Source organism: Anopheles funestus, chromosome 2RL, assembly GCF_943734845.2.
Source record: "Anopheles funestus chromosome 2RL, idAnoFuneDA-416_04, whole genome shotgun sequence".
Lineage (NCBI taxonomy): Eukaryota > Metazoa > Arthropoda > Insecta > Diptera > Culicidae > Anopheles > Anopheles funestus.
In genome coordinates, this window is record NC_064598.1 from 83,314,137 (window position 1) to 83,335,004 (window position 20,868).

At 43.2% G+C, this 20,868-nt stretch overlaps 1 protein-coding gene across 1 annotated transcript in view; it reads left to right on the plus strand.

Moving 5' to 3' along the window:
* Window positions 1–207: 207 nt before the first annotated feature.
* The window catches only part of LOC125764455 (serine protease filzig), a 38,549-nt gene continuing 17,888 nt past the window's right edge, over window positions 208–20,868 (plus strand). Inside the window, exon 1 of the mRNA XM_049428724.1 lies at window positions 208–2,488. Within this exon, the coding sequence (XP_049284681.1) occupies window positions 2,365–2,488 (124 nt within the window). The 5' untranslated portion in view covers window positions 208–2,364. The remainder of the gene's footprint in view (window positions 2,489–20,868) is intronic.

Genomic DNA, 20,868 nt, shown 5'->3' on the forward strand with positions numbered 1-20,868 from the left:
TACACTCGCATATTTTTATAGCACATTTCTTGTTAACATTATAAAATTTTGAACATAATTTCTTAGCAAAAAGAATTCAAAAATCTTTAAAAAATAAGAGCGATTAACTGAATTAAAGAATTACATCCTGTTTTGTATGTTTCAATGTGTCAATTTCTTAAAAAAATATATTATTTTCAATCGTAAGCAAGACTCCGATCGTATTATTTTCTTTCAAAAGGAGTCCGACTAACGAAGGGTACATCTATTCAAAGCCAATTTAAAGCTGTTGACCATTGAGCTTCAAAACAAATCTTCAGACACCAAACACGCGTCCGCCTTTCTTCTGAGTGACGTTTCACATCACTCACGTGGAATAATTTCAACCACAAGTGCTTTTCTAATTTATCTCTCTTGACAAGGGATAGCTTCTTGGGACACCGGTCCGAAGCAGAGCAAAACTAGAAGTGGCCATACGCGCTTTCGTCTACGTACCGCCACCACGACGTTCGCAAATAAAAACATCGCCAAGATGCTCTTAATAATCCTTACGGAGGCATCTTCAATCTGTCGATCGGTGCAAGCGATGCGGCAAGTACCAGCAACAAACCCGATCTAGACAAAAAGCCAAGCGAAGAGAGATGCCACAATGCGCACTCGGTGAAGGTGCTTGCAGAATCATCTGACGGCTAGCTTTAGGAGCAAACCAGCGCCACCATAACACAGCTGAGAGGTGCTGAGAGGGAGAGTCCGCTTAGATACTTTCTTCCCGCAGCATAAAGCATTCGGTTGCTGCTTACAGCACCGATCGGTCAATGATGTTTCAATTTCTCGAGAGGCTATCCGATGGGCAACTTCGGAGAATATCCAAATTGACTCAGCATCTGAAGAAGCAACTTCCCCGCAACATCGCGGCGAATAAAGATGGTAGGAAACGGAGCAGATAGGAATTCCAGCAGGTGCGAGCGAAACACGACAAAGGCGTGCGTGAGCATAGCGGAGCTTTCTCTCGGCTGCTTCGAGTTCTATTATATATGTTGCACGACCGCGGGCACTATTTCCTAGTAGACCCGAGACGACGCAACACCACGGCCACGGCCCCGAGTAGCGCGACGTCGCCGAACGCAACGCCAGGAATCCGTGCCGCAGCAAGATCGAACCGCCGGAGAAAGCGATCTGCACCAGAGTGTGTGATAGGAAGGTGGAATGGTAAAGAGTGCTAGAGAGAATCACTGAGAGATATAAAGTGTGCGAAGGAGAGCTGCATATGGCGAGTGTGCGCCATTCGCTGTAGCGGGACAGAGCGCACGAAGCAGCTGAAAGAAGCGGTAAAAAGAAAGCGTCTGCACTCCGGCACGATCGTGACCAAACTGGGACCTCCGAACGGTGCCGATCCGGTGAAGCGCGGTCAATTCCGACGCAAGACGCATACGAGCAAGACCGTCTTCGCAGCAGCACCGGAACGTGCGTCGCGAGTGCTACTTTCTTTTTCGCGGCATTTGCGCAAAAAACGAACGTGTCGATAGTTGTGCGGTGAAGAACGCAACGGAAAGCCCAACACAAAGTGCGCGTAGTGAACGCGTGCCATTTGTTTGTCCGTCCCGTGTGTTTGTTCTGTTTTGCTTTGTTTTTTGTTTTTGGTGTGTTATTTTCTTGTGCCTTTCGGATATACGGATACGGACGTGGTGACGAACAGCAGCATTAGTGAGAGCTTGCAGAATTGTTACAGCTCCTAGTGGAAAGAACACAACGCTGGTGCAGGCAACGAACCCTCCGTTCTTCACTATCTTAAGCAATAAAGGAACTTTAACGCGTTCCACCGTTAAGGGAAAGTTCAAGGTTCTCTTTCCTTGGAATCTCGGGTGAAAGTGACCGACGGGCAGAGGCGAACGTGCTACGACTTACACACGCACACGCCCACGGCCACGACGAAACCCATCCGGATGCAATCCAGGAAACCGGGAGCATTACAGTACAGCCACGTTCAAAGTCCGGGATCGCTCTAAGTGCTCGCGAGCCAGCAGAATAATCAACCCCGAAAACCGGATCTGAGACGTTACGTCTTATCGTACGATCGGAAACGTGTGTTCGAAGGGCGCGCAACAGACCTACCGCTGTCAATTAGCTGACAGGAGGGTGTGATTACTGTCGGCAGAATCGAAAAAGAACCTCCCTCAAAAAAAAGGCTCGAGGTGTAGAAATCGTACCGAGACCGATGTGGAATCATCATTAGCCTCAGATATTCGTCCTGTCACCCGCTGCGTGTGTTTGTGTGTTTTATACGGTTTTGTTCTACACATTTGCCCGGCCCGGTACCAGTGTCAGTGACTGTGTGTTGATAACTCATCTTGCGCCCTTCAACAATTGCCTCGTATAGGGAAGGCAATGGCGACCGTACACCATCGGCAAGGGGCCAACGCCTGGATGCTGCCACTCATGGTAGCAATCTTGGCTGGCATCACACTGCTGACCGCGTCCGTAAATGGGTTAAGTTCAACAGGTGAAAGAGGTAAGCATGCTCCGTTGCTAAACCGGTCTCGACCGATCAGGTGTGTCAGTTGTTTTTTTTTTTTGGGTTCGCTTTCGGTCGTTCTGGTGCAGTGATTCGGACTGTTTGGAATGGAAGTTTATCACTGGAATGAAGGGCCTTCACTACTGGGCTGGATACGCGAGAAGAAGGATTGACAGATGATTAACATCAGTGTTGAAGGTGCTTGTCAAAAGATGGGTTTTTGAGTGTTTTTCCTAAGCGATCTATTAACACTGCTAAACATTGGCGGCTTGAAGTTCAACAATCAGACTGTTAACAAAAGAGACATACGACAGGAAGCAAATTTGAATACAAAAAAAACTCAAATCTTTGTAACGATTCGAATCTTTGTTTGTTAAGCTTGTTGTTCTTTGACTGCAAAATGAATATTAATCAACAGTAACCTTATGGGCGAAATGCTTTCCTAGCGAAAAATTACACATCACGCATTAGCATTTATCACACAACGAAACGCATTCAAAAGGTTAAACCCGATAAAATTTTGACTGAAACAAATCAGACTGCTTTCCTTCCGCTTATAACCGTGACTAAACAAAACTAGTTATGCGTACGAATGCAAATATTATGCTCACATTAGCCTGGACCCTGACCTCCACCGTATCATATTTTATCGCGCAAGCTTTTGATAAAAATGAGCCGCTTTCTAATTTGGCTCATTTGCTATGGGCGTTATAATCTTGCTTTGAATTTATTTACCGTATTTTTCTTATTGATTAGTGCCAAATTTTTGGTAAAATATTATGTTGCTCGCGGTATAAAATATTCGTCTATTACTGAACAAGTTTATGGTATTTAAGGGAGGAATAAAAAAAACCCAACCTCGAAATTTAATTATGATCGACATTAGTTATTTAAATCAAAAAACAAACCTTTGTCTTCCTAAGGATATGCAAATAAGATCTTCATTTTTTATGATTAAATATTAACTAATTTGTTAGATGTTTATGCTACTTCAAATTTGTAGCGAGTGTTGAGTGATTTTAATTTGTTATTTCGTAGAAAACTCTTCACGGGTCGTTGTTTATGACAGCATAAAAAGTAATGTGTTAAGAGTTGTGTTGTCTTTGTAAGTAAAATACAGGCTTCTAACAATATATAGATGTGCTTAGAGTCTAATCTTAACAATAAGATACAACTGTTCTCCAGAAATTGCTAAGTTGATGTGTCTTTATAGCAGGCTTTGAAAATAAATTTTTTTATTCCTTTGGCAAAACCTTAACGTAAATGAAATCATTAATCATTCAATGCTATATTTCGGACTAATTAATTAACCAAAAGTAAACAAAGTATAGAAAATTCAGAACAATTTTTTAAAATTTTACTGATATCTTAATGCTAAAAAAATCTTAAAATTAGAAAGCAAGTCTGCATAATGTTGGGGAAGATTTTTGAATAAGTTAACTGAATAAAACCTTTTAAATTTGATTATTTCTATTTGGGTTATTGGAGTATTCCTAAGTCACAGTTTTATTACTACAAATAGAAATTAAAGCAAAATTTTCACCTTTTTACTTTGAAGGAAATTATTTACTCTTTGGGTTCTCCTTATCTGTAAAATAAAAAGTTCCAAGGCTTTTTCAATAGACTTTTCGTATGAATCTACCTCTTTAACTCGAATTAAACAACGACTCACATCATCAGGCATGGTCAGTTTTCCATTCCAAACAAAAAAAAATACCACCGTACAAACCCATTCCCGTGATGATCGTTCCGGCATGTCTTTATGATCATAGATCTATGTCAAGAGTTAGCACCAATCTCCCACTATTAGATCACATCCGGAGATTGCATTCGATGACTCGTTCACTCACGCTTCAACGACCCACGATTAGGCTATTATACAATGATCGAACCCCCCCCCGGATCGAACATGCCAGTGATCGCTTTCTTAGCGCTGTCCACGGCAATAACGATAATTGACGGTTTGTCGACCACGCACTGCACAAGAAACCATACGCTGTGCAAACAAGCGGCCGACTCTAATGAGAGTTCGGCCCTGTATCGGGTGAAAAACTAGGTAAGGTGCAGCAGAATTTCCCGCCATTTTCCCGACAACATAATTGATCGATGCAGTCGATCAGGTTCATCAATAGCGTAGCAATATACAAACAACAGCAGCAGCAAAAAAAAAACAAAACAGGAAGCGATCGGCAAAGCAATCGCTCTTGCAGCTGTTGTATAGACCGTAGAGGACCAGGTGCCAATGGTACATGGGGTGCACATCCGGAAGGAGGTTATCTGGTGCCATCTAACAAGTTTGTAAAGCTGTGCGTGCTTGCGTGTTTATTTTTGCTTCACATTTTCCCCCCGTTTCCTTTTAACACACTCCACTCCCATCATGCTCTGCCACACCTTACACCCATCTATGAGGGCGATCGATCACCCGCTCCGAACACGGGCACCCCGATTCCGGCGAGATGGCCCGATGCTCCAGAAACGCCAGCTTCTACTCCCACCACCACACCACCACCATCACCACCCCCGGTTCCTTTTCCCGCCCTGCACGGAGTGGGCTACTTGGCCGTGTTTACGCAGCTTGCGCACCAGGCTCCAGTAATTAATCACAAGCTCATCGGTTGCGCTTTCTTTTTCCGTGCTTACTTTTAATTATCGCCATTATTCGGATCACCCGAATCAATTTATGTAACGGATCCCACACGGGCTGTGGCAGGCACCGGACACCGGACCAGAAGGATGCCATCGGTTCGTCCGCATACGCATACAGCTCGATCGCCAAGGCCAATGGCGATCCGGTGTTTACCGAGATCACGAATCGATCCGTTGCAGTTTTCACGCATTGGACCCGGATCGCACCAAACCATCCCAGCCCATTGGCCATGGGAAAGCATTCCATCCTCTAGCCACCCCAAACCCGCTCCCTTACCCACCCGTACACTACCACATTACGCCTACCATCGGCGTGACACTGGAATGGATCATTTCACCGGTAATTGTTTGGGGGTTTTGATTAGAAATTGATTGCAATATTGCTGCTGACGGCTCAGAGACGCAAGAATTCGGTGACCTAATCTGATTTTTCTTGGTTATTCATTCGCATTTGCTTTACGTAATGGAACCGTAGATGAAACTCGCACTGCTGCCGGTAGGGTACAGTTCGAACGAGACCTCATCAACGGACCGATTCCATTCAAACGCACCGGATCGAACCGCTTCGATCGGGCGCGAAAGCAATGCTAACCAAATGGAGAACACAACAAGAGGAAGAAGAAAACAAATTCCCCCCCAAAAAAAACAACGTATGAAGAAGGAAAATCTTTAATCGCTTCCATAACGATTGCATCTCGTTCCTTTCACGTGCTTCCTCTATTCTACGGATTTTCGTAACGGCGGCTTTATGCCACCACCATCACTGCCCAATTCCCAACCAACCCTCGAAAAAAGGGCAAATGTGATGTCGATCCGGTTTCGATAGAGTGTTTTTTTTTGTTTTTTGTTCGGTCTTACCTACCAAACCAAAAAAAAACCAGGGTCAATTATGTTTCACGGCACAGGGTCAAGGTTTCGGGCTGGTGGGAAAAAAGGCCCGCCCGCGTATCATTGCAGCTCCGGGACTGTGGCATACATCTCAATAGCGTGAAATACGTGCATAAAGAAGCTATTTGGAAGCCGATTTGCGATCATGTGAGATGAAGAAGGCTATCGGTCGTGAGAATAAACCCTTCCCAATATCGGCAAAATCTGATTGAACCCAACGTCGGTGGCCGGCCCAGCGTTCCTTCCGATTGGCGTTTTTCCACCCGGAATGTTGGGTTTCGCTTGCCTGCTTCAAATAATATCCACTTTTCCATTCGATTTCCCTCCCTCGCGTACCCGCGATGGACCGATGCGCGGGAGCCCAGGCCTACAGCGCCCTACAGCGCATCCGTAAGAAGCCACCCGAAAAGTAGGTCTCGGTGTCGAGTTGAAAACATTTTCCCTCCACCCCACACGCTCGGTTTGCTGGCCGTTTGCTTCCACTGTGCGCGCACTCCGGGAGTTCCAACGCCGTGCTCACGTTGCTTCGCTTTCTGATGGTTTTCGGCGTTTCGGGGTGGGGGGTTTGGGTTTTTTTTTCGGCGCACGATCGATAGGATAGTACGCCGTTTTCGAGCGCCATCGTCGCGCCCGAAATGGCACAAATCATTTGAAATTAAGATACGTTTTGGGGAATTGAGGGAAACGTTCGTGTCTGGCGTTGGTAATTTTTTCGCCAGTCAATGGTGGACTTCGATCGTTTTTTTTTTTTTCAACTCCCTCCCCCATTCTTCTTTTCTCTTGATGATGTTTGTGCGTTTTGAAACGCTTGCCGCTGGGAAAGCACACTTAGAAGAAGTCCCGAGGGAGAAACGGCACGATTGTCTGGAATGGTCAAGCAGGGAAAGAGCTATCAGCTGAACTGATGCAAATGCGATTTGCACGGACACGGGCCGGAATGAGGTGTTCGCAAAGTCGCGAATGAATTGGTGAGACTCGTTAGCCCTGTTTAATTAACATTCCCTCCGGTCGTGAAAAGACGATCTTTTGTTGCAAAATCTTTTCATCAACAGTCGTTTCATATTACCAGCTATTTTATCTCTTAATTTATTGAAGATTATCTGATTTGATGAACGAAAAAAAATGGTTTTGCATGAATTTAAAAATCACTATAACTCACTCAAACAAGAAACACTAAAATTAGTAATCCCGATAAAATTTAAATCTTCTCAAGATTAATTAAAAATACAAATCTGAATTGTAGTTCTAGTAATATTTTGCCTGAATTTGATACCGGCTCTCCTTAGAGTGAAGTGTGTCAATTTTTGTTTTTCCCCAAGAACGCCTATTCTTCATTTATCTCAGTAAAAACTCAACCCTACAACTAAATTGAAGTGTTTCCACCGCTAGTTACATGCTTTGTCAAGAGGTCCATCAATCATTTGCCGATAGTTTCTCACGTAAAATGACGACTTAACTATTTCGATTGTTTTGAAGCGATATAATTTTGGGCTTGTACTCACCTGCAACTCCTGCGGGATCGTACCATTTACACTTTTTAACCTGCCCTTGCAGGTCGGGTACGGGTGACAAGATTGTGATAAATCATCACAATCGGGTGAAATCTTAATCTTTCGCTCGATTCAGTCGCGAAGTACCGCCCCGTACCTTTGCAGAGAAACAATAGCACAATAATGCTCGAAATCACACCACTAACGAGCCGGAGACGGCAATGATCGTTCAACGATCGTCCCGAACATTACGCCCGCTGTCACGAATCCCAACCTCATCCCGTGAGCCGACCATAAATCATTCATCAATAAATCATTCCCCGGTGGTTTTTTTCCCGTGCGAACGAATGTACATCAGCTAAATGAGTCACTGATTACCCTACTTAGTGAGCCATTTTCACCGCCCGGCACTAATCACCTGGGGAAGGGAGGATAGTACTACGCTCTATCGCAACGATTATAGCCCTGTGGCTGGACGGCGCCCGAATGAAGCTATAACTGTCAACGCGCTCCGGACATACGCTGATACGCTGTTACTCTTTGCATCCTCAATAGATCCATCAGATCGAACCTCTTCGCCGTGGTGAACGATTCTGGGCTCGCGCTAGATCTAGGTCGGCCGGACCATGCATGGACCGGACGCGAGGCGCGTTTCCTTGCGAACAAGTTCTTATCAAGCGGGGAAACGGAAAAAAAGAGAAACAGCTAACAGAACTACCGACGGGACGACCTCCAACAGCATTCCCGGACCGTTACTTTTCGAACGGTGCCGCTTGGCAGTGGCGGCATACCTACGGGGAGGGAATCTATCTACTGTTAGAATTCCTCGCCACCTGGGAATTGCTTCCTGTTCTGTTCCCCTGCTCCACCCGAAAGGATGTTATCAATTAGTGCGCATCCTCAGCATCCTGCTTCATGCTCGGTACGTGGTTGGCCGGGCATGTTCTGTTAGCTATTACTTAACCGGCTTTATCTGGGGTGGCCGGATATTACACAACAGCACCACTCGACGATGCCTCAAGCGCACGTCACGCGTCACAGCGAACAGCTATTTCCGCAAATGTCACCAAGGTGCTCGCATCCACCAAGTACGCCGGAGGCAGAAATTAACGCGCAACAAATTACAACGGTACAAAACAGCAACCGTCCGATCTATGCACGGTCGATTGGAGCAGCTGACATGTCGCCCGAGCACGTCCTGGCGCACTGTTTGCCGTTCGTCGTGACCGAAAACGAGACAATCAGTTGATGATGGTGGGTCGAGTCATGGGAGCAGATTTTCTTGGAAACAGTTGACGCACTGTTGGAAAGTTTTAGCACACGGGTGAGTGGAATTTTTGAGGAAAAGAGAGTGAAGGCCTTCGTCCGGGATGCGTCATAGGGTACGTGAAAGCGGGTTTAATTAAGTTTACCGAAAATTAATCGCCGAAGGTTGCGAACTGACGCACGAATTGGCAAGCGTTTGGTGATCTTCTAAAGGAGATTAAATAAGATTAAATGGAAACATTTATAGAATTTGCTTTTATGAATACATTACAATGCACACAATAATACTAGAATCGTATATAAAATGTTTTATTCAAGATTTTTTTCACTTAACACTAGATTTAAACGTTTGCAGTACAAACAATTTCGAAGAGACGGAGCATAATTTCATATTATTTGTGATAAGTACTGTACAACATCCATGTGAATTACAACCAAAATAACCACAGAAATTAATGTGATTAGAACCCAATAGATCTGGTGATAATTTACCCATTTCTCTGATTCTCACCTTATCAATCCTGGTCATGGCACCATACTTGCTCTTTAATTGCTAAACGTTTTATATCAGTTTTTATATTGTCTTAGCGGTTATGTGAATTTTAATTCTAGATTTTATGTTTCTAAATTATGAAGAAACACGTATAAACTAGCTCCGAAAAATATAAAATACTTAGAAAGCTCAGCTCCGTCTAAAAAAAAACACAACTGCTTTGGACCACCATGTAGAAAGAAATGTACAATGTACGATTGCTTACCATAGAATGGGTCTTAAAAAAACCTTTCCATTGCAATCGATCCGCTAGTCGCGAGTACAATTTCCTTCTAGCTGCTCATGTTTTGCCTTTCTTGTCAATGTTACCTTCTCTATCACAATCGGCTGAATTATGAGCCGCCGCCGGCTGTAACGATTGTACGCTGAGTTTGATTTAGTGTTTATTGAATTCTGCTACGAATTCAACCATCATAACAGCAGAACCACTATCCCGCATTTCTTCAATCCGCCTGGATGCATCCATTTAGCAATGCGCTTATGTTCGTGATCTCGTGGAGACGAACATCGCAACGGATTCGAGAGGCAGCCAGATACCGAGACCGCACACTCACAACTTTCTATCCGCTAATATACTACCATTGAAATGTACCTACCCTGCCAGTTGCAGCGGGTGAATCGAAAACGCGCCTCCATTCAGAAGCTGCACGGGCTGGTTGCGCGCGAAGTTCACGCGAGTTCACTTTCACATTTTACATCAACGACCAGCAGCACCAGCATCGTCCCTGACCGATTCGGATGGTGGCCAGGAAGTAATGCGGTACGAAATAATGTTTCATCCAAGCGTCCGATGGCCAGCTGGTTGCGGGAGTTGGAATAGCGAAGTGGGAAAGGTAACGACCAAAATAAAAAAAGGGATATACAAGGTGCAAGAAATTGGCCCCTTCCACTGTTCCAGGAAGCACATACGCGTTGGATATACGCGAACGTAATTGGAAGCAAACGGGAAGGTGAATTGCGAACCTTACCGGAACAGGCCGTTAACCGGCCCGAACCGTGTGGGGGAAAAGGAACGAGCGGGGCGAGTGGTGTGTGTGTAAATACGATTCGATAAACATATATTTAACTCACTTTCATCGTTCTCATCGTATTGACAATGAAAGCCGTTCACTTTGACCGGACCGCAACTATGCAGTCGGAAACATAGAAAGCCGATCGCGGTTTGGTTGGGTTTTTTTTCTCCGGTGGGGAGCACATGCCAATGAGGGAAAAAACACCAAAATTGTCCAGAGGATTTACCTTACCCTCGTCACACATGATTCGACACAACCTCCTTCCCCGTGCTGGTTCCTCGCTTAAATCCCCCCTTTTATGTTCGATGTGAATGGTTTGATTTCACGCGACATGTGACATAGATGGTGACATGCGTCATCCTTCTTCCGAACGGAATTCAACCGTACATTGCCGTACGCCGTCTATGCACGGTCGAAAGCCGGTGCAGAAGTGAAAGCCCCCACATGGTTCCACCGCAGCACAGACACACATTTACATTTGACGTCAACATTTGGCACAGACATGTGGACTGAAATTGGCGTTCCCAAAGAAAATCGATATTTGCTCAAGACGCGCACAAAATTGGGTCCATAAAATTGGTAACAATAGAATCAACATTTGCTAAGCAGCCAGCGATGGATCCGGGCTTTTTTTTGTTTGGAGAATGCGGGGATTAGCGTGGCTGAATGTGTGAATGTGCTTTGCATAGAAAGTGCTGTCGAAAGGCACTGGATGGCTTTGTTTAATTTTACATCCAGGAACTAAATTATGCGCACAACTTTCGTTAGATTATGAGGTAAGCAGTTAAGCAGTCTGTCGTTACGGAAAGAAGACAAGGGTCGTTTGTCTGTTTGGGTGTTGATTTTGTATCCATTCCTAAGCATGAGCTTTAACAGGAATTATTTTAATGATATAATACGAACCGTGTGCTGCTGGGGCCGGGTTTGCTAATGATTGCACGTTATCAACCTTAAAGTGAATTACCGGCAACGGGAATCTACAATATAATCGATTGGTTTGTTTGCTTCATTTAAAATGGCCCTTAAGTAATTTTTACCGCACAACACTCCAACGCTCTCAGGGCAGCTTCGATGAGCGCATACAAAAAAAAAAGCTTTTCCACTTTGCTCGATTAAACAAACCTCACGTGTTAGGCATATCGAAGAAAAAAAAACCCAGATAGATCCGGTCAGCTTGTAGCACACTAATTCGTGAAATAATAACACCCTAATTGTAGCCTGGTGGAAGTTTGCTGCAATCATCAACAATGGTAGCGGGACCACCGGTAACACCGCCGCCACCCGCTTTTTCTCCCAAGGAACTGCTAGAATCTGCGATACGCAGCGCAAAGAATCCGGTTGAGGAAGAAAAAAAAAACAACAAACCCTCGACGCCATACACACGATGCAAACTGATCCGTTGGAGAAAATCCGCACCACCGTATATGCGAATGAAGCTGCCGGGCTGCTGTATGTGCTGTTGCCAAACGAATGCGGCGAGGTCAAATACCTTCTAACGGCTCCCAGAGACCGATCGCGTTCGGGGCATCGGCGTTGGGAAATGTCCGACACAAGATTCCGCGCTTTTTTCGAAGAAGCGCCCGTTTCTCACTTTTCTCCCACCACCCTCCCGCCCCAAAAAACACCCGCCGGCGAAAGGGGTTGTTTTCATGCCACCCCAAGACGCACGCCCTGCCTGGTAGAGGTACAATGAAGGCAAAAAAAACGCGTGAATCTGTTTATTACCATAGCGGACGACTCAGATCTTTCCCCGGCTGCGGGTTGCCTAGCCCAATCAATCAGATGAGGATAATGGGCGCATGTTGTACACGGTGGAGGACAAAAACTGACTCTTTTTTTGGCAAACTAATCCAATGTTATTGTGAGTAGTAAACATGTCACATATATTACAGATGAACAAGAGTTTTTCTCCCGTTTTTTTTTTTGCACCCATCTGCCTAGTTGTATGCAAATATGACGACTTTTACTTTTCGTTCCAAACAATCGCACTCCGGTGGGATAAGTGTGAATTGTCTAGTTTTTTTGTGGTATGTTTGTCATCATGGCAAGAATGCCACAACACAGTCATCAGTAAAAACATTTGTCACCACCGATATGTGAGGCCGTGTGGCGAATAAAAGCGATCACAAATGTCACGCCCGTCGATGGAGTCGCTGGCCGAAACGAATGAAATAAGCAACAAAAAATCACTTTTTAAAAAACCCCGTAGCATAAATTCCAACCGTGCATCGCCAATGAAGAGAAAGCGTTCGATATCGATGCTTCCGTTCGGTTCCGAAATTGGCATCGAAAACACTGTACCCACCCACCTGGCACCAAGCCTGGAATTGTGCTCACGCTAAAGAGTGCACTATGGAATGGAAAACTTCCCGTTGCATCGTTGATTTTCCACTGCGCGGTAAGTGTTTGCTCCGGCATTAGCAACCCCCCAGTTAAGGGTAGGTCCCCGCGCAATAGCAGCAGAAGGTACGGATTTAATCGAATTTAATTCAATCCACACGATTAACCTTATGTTGGGCTTTGGTCGGTTAGGTTAGGGAGGAATAAACGGGAAGACACCTACCGAACATGGCGCGTCACGCTTTTTCCTCACATTTTCACCCTATTGCCCGAAGATCCCTTCTGCATCGCTACGGGAAGGGAACAACTTTCCATTCTTAAAGCTCACCCAAAAACCCGGTCAATGCTAACCGATCGACTAATGATTTCAATTTCTCCCGGCGCTTTTGAGCATTTAGAGTGAGAGAGGGGATGGGGGTGGGGAAAAAGAAAATACCCAAAATCGATAGGAAATGAGCGGTAAATGGAAAATTCAATTTTAAAAACACATCCCTGATATCCAAAAAAAAAACAAAACGGGAAATTGAGAATTTGATTACGGTACACTCCATACCTTCTCCATTAATCCATCCCCAGTGATCGATGATCACTGTGACTATCTTTGCTGGCAGGTATTGTTTTTTTTTTTTTGGGCGATTCCTTCCACAACACAACCAACAGATCGATGATCGGTTTCGATTTCTATCCAAATCGATCGATCGATCGCCGATCGTGCACGGAACTGCAATCGGGTAAAACGCAAAAGTCAATGTCCAAAATTACCAGGCTCTTGGGGCAGCCGGGCGCCATATTGATGACCGAAATGGCTTACGGTGATTTCAATGGAAAGTGAAAACTGTCTGTGGCTGGTTGTTTTTTTTTTCCTTTTTTTTTTTTGTTTGCTGTACGTACCGTCCATCAGTTAGCACAAAACTGACATTTCAGTGATAATGGCGGTTAACCACTTTGCTGCCGATGAGTTCATCTTTTCTTGCGGTCGGTAAATGTATGAATATGGTTTTGTTTTCTTTCTTTCTTCTCTCATATAAACTTCTTTAACGATCCGCTTTATTTTTTGTTTTCATTATTTGTAAACGCGATTTGTTTTGTGACGATCAATCACCTATTGCAAAGAGGAAGAGTGATGTTTCGTTTCGATTCATCCCAACTCCTTTCAAGTCGTCAAACCTGCACAAGCGGGATTCCCCCCAAAAGTCCAGCTTCATTGTTTAGTCACGTGAAAGGGAATTAATGGTGAATGTTAAGGTGAAATTTTTCCATAATTATTCAATTCGTATGATGTGAAGAGCAACAAAAAAAACACACTAGAGCTTAACACACAATTATTCTTTTTATATCCAGGATTGTGTTATTGTACGTCGGAATAACCTGTCTAAGGTCCGGGTGTAATGTTATTTAAGCCTTAAGCATTTAATTTCTTTTACAGTCCTGGACGGGATTATTTTAAAAAAAATTATCAAAAAACAAAGAAAACTCTCTTCACACAGATTTCTACTGGTTTTAAACCGGTTCATTCTTAAACCTTGCAACAATCACATCCACCTTCGAAAGATGCAGACATTGTGAATGTCCTGTTTCTGATGAAAGTATGTGCTCGTTGTTTTGCTTACTGGAGAAAGTTGTACCGAAAAACAACGATGGAACGAGACCCAATCTAGACATGACTTGCCGGTTAACATTCAAAAAGATGATAAAAATGCAACGTAACGTGTGCTTTGCATTCTTCACGCCCCTGAACCGTTCTCGTCGAATATTGCTTTACACCAGCAATGAATAAAAGGAAGAAATAGACTTGTCTGCTAGCAGCGAGGGATGCATTATTGATATCGGCTTTATTACTTGATCTTTGATAAACCTGTCTTGGTTTATCGCTTACCAAAAAAAGCGTTGCTTTGTTGAACCCGAATTGGTTCTTACTTTATTACGAAGCATGGAGCAAGAACATCAAAAGAATGTGGGATTACACAACGTTATTGCTTGGGACGTAGTTGAATGTAGCTATACTCTTCAGGTGTCAAAATGCGTCTTTTTTTGGAAATAATTTTTTGTATAATTTTTACAAAACAAAACAAAAATATTCGCCAAGGAAGTCATTTAAAATGCAATATTCCATTTCATATCTAATTTGACCATCCCCACAGCATTCATGAATTTCCCTTTCATTGCTCTCTCTAAAGACGAGCAATCATAAACTGTTACATCTCATGCCCATACCAACGCCTAGCACTGAATCTGAGCTTTCCCGAACAAACTTGTCACAGATCTCCGCTGGGACGTAAATAAAACTCCAAAAGGCAATGGCCTCTAAACACACCCGCCCCCCCAGCTCTTCTCTCTACCAGGCAATTGTTTCACTAACCTACATCACCGTCACTAGCCGCCATGGATGACCGAAATCATAAACCGTCAAATCCATCCCGAGACCGAATTTTTCTTGCCGAACCAGCCCAAGCCAGAAGATGGTGAATGGAAAGAAACGAAACAGAAACAGAACGTTGAAACATTAAACGGATCGCGCGACCCGCTGACTTACCGGCTAAACCACACAACATCTACGCGAGTTTCGTTGTCTGCCACTTTCGGTGACCGGCTTGGTTAGGAAACCGGAAAATAGCCAATTCAAGGTAGAGTGGAGTGTTTTTTTTTGATGAAAAATTCGGAAAAAGAAAATCCTTCCCCACTGTCAAATGGCTCACGTGCTGCCATCCTAGGTTTGATGTCATCTGCAATCGTGAGCACTGGGTGACTTTATGTGCCGATGCACGGACGAGGGTTTTTTTGTCAGTTTTTTGGCACTGGTCTTGGCCTCCGGTACAAAACCGGGTCGAGGTTACGGAAGCACCGACCGGCTGCTACGGGTAACATTAAAAAATTTTATGCCACAACATGAAGTTTGTCCACTGACGGTTGTTGTCATGTTTTGGGGCAACTATTGCTGTACCATTTTTGCCACTTCCTTTCTTACAGCACAACGGTAAGCCTATGGGTTTTTTTTGTTGTTACACATTTTTTCCTGGCCACTGATTGCACCACAGTTGAATTTTACTGCCAGCAGCTGAGCTTTTTCCCACCGTTGAAACGGTACGGAACACCTTACCAGGTCCATCAAATCCCAAACGATCAAACGTCACTCGCTACTGCAGAGAGATTTGTTTTTCCTCCATTTTTTTGCAACTTGTGTAGTGTTTGCTTTAACGTTGCTGCTAATGGGATGATTGGCACTTCCAGTGACTTGAGCAGGTATTAGATTTTTACCTGTTTTTTATGTTAAAATAAATTTGAAAAAAATATATTTGAAATGAAAAAAAATGGTTTTAAAAACCTTGAAGGACTTTTCCAACCATTTTTGGGGTTTTGCCGACATTTATTTATTCTTCGCTGGGCTGGGAGATTAAATATAAGATATTTTTAAAAAATGCCCAATCGAAAATTTTACGACTTTTTCACTTCACGATCACTTCAAAATACTTCGTTTCTTGTCGTCAGAAAGGAATGTTATCAACAATGTTTACAAAAGATAAATAAACAGAAATAAAAGAAATCACATATAGATCGCAATATTGTTCAACTAATCACAAATATCTCCAACGGTTAAAAATGGTCTCACTAAAGCTCTAGCCTTTGGTAAAAAACACATTAGTAATTCCATTAAACTTAATCAACCACCGCTTTCGGTGGAAAGTTGATTTTTCTTCCGATTTTTAACCATGATCGGTTTGTGATCGATTTTCTTCCTTTCAAAAATTTTCCATCAAACGTTGTCCAACTAGGCCAATTATAAAGACACAATGGGGGGGAAAAAAACGAAGCAGTAGTCGAATTTAGCATCGACCCAATTCTGTCAGTCTTTCACCTGAAACGGTGAAAGAAAATTCACTTTTCTCCCAAAACGTTATGGTTCGCAGTGCACAACAATTTTCACACGCCGCCGCTAGCAGGAAAGTGAAGAACAGTGCGCTGGATCCCGGAAGGAAGATAGTTTTAATGCTTCTTAATCCTTCTCGAATTGTTCTTTCGCACCAGTAACCAGCTTTCTAGCGATGAAAGCAAAAGGAAAGAGCAACTTACAGCGCCCCCTCTCAAACGAGCTTATTCTAAGATAATAGAAATAGAAAACGTTCCAAGTGAATGAATTTTCTCTGCACGAAAAGTTGCGGCATACTATTGCTTTTCCTTTCATTACAATGGAATTCTTATTGTGTTTTTGGTGTATTTTTTATCTCAAGCTTATTCCTATCGAAACTCTTCCACACTGGTGGTTTTGGGTTTAAAAGTTTTTCTTACGGAACCAGAAATTATGTTAATCATTTATTGTGACAGCTTTCGATCATTCGTGTGTCCGTTGTGTCCGGTGTGTGTTTATTTTTTAAATTTCTTTTGCATCCTGTCACAAATTTATTCGGTTGAATGAAAAGCGCTAAACAAACATTGACCACCAAAGTGTGGGTTGCGATTCACCGGCGGCCACAGCCGGTTTTGTTTTTCCTTTGCCCAGTGAAGCGGTTATAAAATTAGCAACCGGTCAATTTCCGTCTCTTTATGGGTTTTGCTATTTTTGGAAAATAACACCCTCCCGGCATGTGCCGTACCGGTATCTGTGTGTGTGCGGTGGGTTTATCGGAGAGGGAAAGTTTGTTGCTTTTGGTGTGTGTGTGTGTGTGTCTGTTATGAAAAAATTAGGGGTTTTTTCGGAAGTTTCGCTCCAAGTGCTGTTTATGCTGTGCACCTGACCAAATCTGTGCTCATTTCACATTCACCCGGGGTATCCTGAGGGGGTGGATTGATGGAAAAAACGAAAAAAAGGTAACATTGTGGGGATGTGCTGTTTTGTATCGCCTTCGTAGCATGATACTGATGGTGGGTATTTATATTGCTACGGTCTCATTGCTCTTTCGGAAAAGACCAGGTGATTTCAGGTGTCCATTTTCTCATGACTCTTTTCGGTACCAAAATATCGCGTGTATTTTAATTCATCCCCTAATGCACCTAAAAAAAAGCTTCAACCCTTCAGTAGGGAATAATCCGCCGCATGATTGTTAAACAATTTTTAACCCTTAAACCCAACCGGACACTACCGTAGCCAATTTGCCATTTTGTACCAAAAAAAAACTCAACCAACAAAAGCCGAAAAATCAATCATAACGGACCGACTAGAAGAACGTGCGTCATGTTAACGAACGGCACAAAAAAAACCCGGCAAAACAATGACCGCCACCGTTGTTTTGCTACGGTTAGCATTTCAGGGGGGTATGTATCTCACGAGTCGTGGTCATGTTTGAAGAAAGTGAGTGCAAAGAGTGCTGCTAATAGAAATAACATACCCGCGGTGAACTTGGCTGGTGGTAACATTCATGCTGATTCAAGCGATTTTTTGTTAAAGCTAGCTGAGAAAACCCATTATATTGTAGCAATCAATAAACATGCCATGCTCATCAATTAAACCTTTAAAAATTATTTATTCAAACAAAATTGATATAAATTTGTAGTTTATTTTTTTAATTTATAAAATAAAAAGAATGCATTCGTGATAAAAAAATAACATTTTACTTATCCTTCCTTCTACTTTCAGGTGAGATCATGTCTCTAAATGTGCTACTACAGTGAGGGAACATTTTAATATTTTTCGTACATTACGTGAGTACTTAAAATGATGATATGATCAGCATTCAGGGAAAGATGTTCTGATGCAAGCGACCAAGAACACTCTTAGAATATGAATCGGATTCAAACATCATGCCATAATCTGTAGACGTGCCGTGTAACTACGCTGAACACTAGCGTCCAGAAGCCAATGAAAACGGTTAAGAAATATGCAATTAAACCTACCTAGCAAAGAATATGATGCTAATTTAAATGGACAACGGTGACTCTTTGGAAGCCCTAGCAATCAGACGGACGGTAGAAAAGTAGCACCAACCCAACCATTACACCAACAGTTCTGTATCCATTACAGTGTAGAACTGGACCTTTGGTCAGACATCTATCCGCTCGGTAAACATGTTCAGGACACTTCTGGCTACAATCCCATCCCCAGACGGGTCGCAATCAATCACGTCTCCGGGATTCGCTTCAGTCGCTGCTTTGGTGATGGATGCAACCGGTGCTCTGGTCATGCGTGCCTAGAATATTATCGAAAGCCACCAAAACCGCCAACCGTCAACGTGAGCCAGCGTTTGTCGCACGGCACGCAAACGCAAACTGCAGCTAGCGGTGGCTATATGGCGCACTTGCGCCGTTTGCGCCAACGAAAACCTCGCCCGCCCGTGTACCACGGACTGTCCCACATTTGACCGTTTGGCTCGAGCGAAAACCGGGCAGAGGAATCCAGGACATAACGGGAATAACGAGTCGGGCAAGCTACGGTGTGTATTGCTCCCCGTGTGCGTGTTAGTGCCCGCTTGCAGCACCCGGCTAGGGCAGCATACACCGATGCGCATCGAACGTGCTGAACGGTTTGACAAACTATCACCTTTCCCTGTTGCGTACGATGACGTTCGAAACCCTTTCCGGCTTCTCGTCTAACTGGACGTATGGTTTGCTTATCGGTTGCTATCGTTCGAAATCGAAATCCAATCCAAAAACAAACAAAAATCGCTCCCTGTAGGGCTGGCAGGGTTTCTCGCTTCTATCGCAAAACAGTCGCGATAAGCGCTTTATGTTTGTTCAGCAAAGCTTATGATGTATTGCTTCTTAACAAAAGAAATGATTTAATATGCTTTCGCGATAATAATTTTAAATTAATTATCCGAAGTGGATGAGATAAGTTTTGATGTTATAATTACGAAAGTTATTTGATATTGTCGTTGAGAGAACAGTTATGAAAGTTGGTTTTGTGAGATAGTAAATCTTTCTTGTATTTTGTTTTCTCTGTAAAGTGACAAATCACGGATAACGAAAAATATAATTGATGTGTTATATTATTTGTTGATCTTTTTAATTATTTTTTTTCTTGGCTTTACGACCGCTAAGGTCACGTCGGCCATTTCTACGTTACCAGATTTATTAGTGAATCCTTCTCATAACGTATTTATGCTTAATAATTACCAAATTCAATGCTGACTAATAAAACAGAATTTTAGTATTTTTTTAAAAATTATTAACATATTTGTACAGTTGCAAATGTATTTTATTGTTCTAAATAGAACGATTACATACTATGATAAACCGTTAATAACATTTTGATAAATATTAAATTTTGCTAAAAATGAATATAATAAGCCGTTAATCATCAACTGATGAAATAATTTATAATCCATAAAAAAACATATTTAAAACCTCTGCATTTTCATGCATGAGAATCATCTTCAGTTGAAGAAACAAAACAGGCTGTTGTTCGCACGGTATCATGCACTATCTCTCACTCACCTGGAGCGATTAATTTGCATATCTACATTTGAAGTAACCGATTCTACCAAGATTTAGCTTCCAAACCCATCCCGATTCCCAAAAAAAGCTGGTGAAGTGAAAACAATACTAATTCCTCACTTTCGTAAGCAATTCAATAGCAATTGCGGCCCGTTCTGGATAATTTCCAACACGTTTGCCCACGGTTCAAATCGTTCTTCTCGATAAATTCTTCCAACCACTACAGAATCGGGTCAAGACTGATGATGATTGCTGCGTACGGAAAGGGGGGGCAGATACATTTTCCACCCAATTATTCCACCTGCCCACGGAATGCAGCTCTATTTATAGTTTGATTCTACCGTTTTGTTTTATGTTTCTCTTCACAATCGACCCGATTGTTTTGTTTTATATATTTGAAATGCAGTAAAGATTCCTTCCCGTGCCCTTTTCCCCGCTCCGCACCTATACGCTTGTCAGCATCTTCGAGTGGAATTTATGTTTCGAAGAAATTCTTTTATCGCTTCCCAACTAGCACACACGCGCGCGCTCAACAAATGGCCCGCCACATACGACGTCTTCGGGCTTTTCCTTCCAATATGTCATCAAATTCCCGTTTCGATTCAATGATATTCACTTTCAGCAGTTCGGCACAGTTGGGTGGGGTGACCTAGAAAGGAAAGCAACAGCAAATCGTACGGCCACGTCCGGGGCGGAGGGTTGACTTAACAATTTTCTAATTCACGCCAAACCACCCATTTCGACCGGTAGAAATGGACTCGATGAGCTGTTTTGCAAATTATCACACCCAATTCGTCTGCCCCTGCCCTGTGTGCC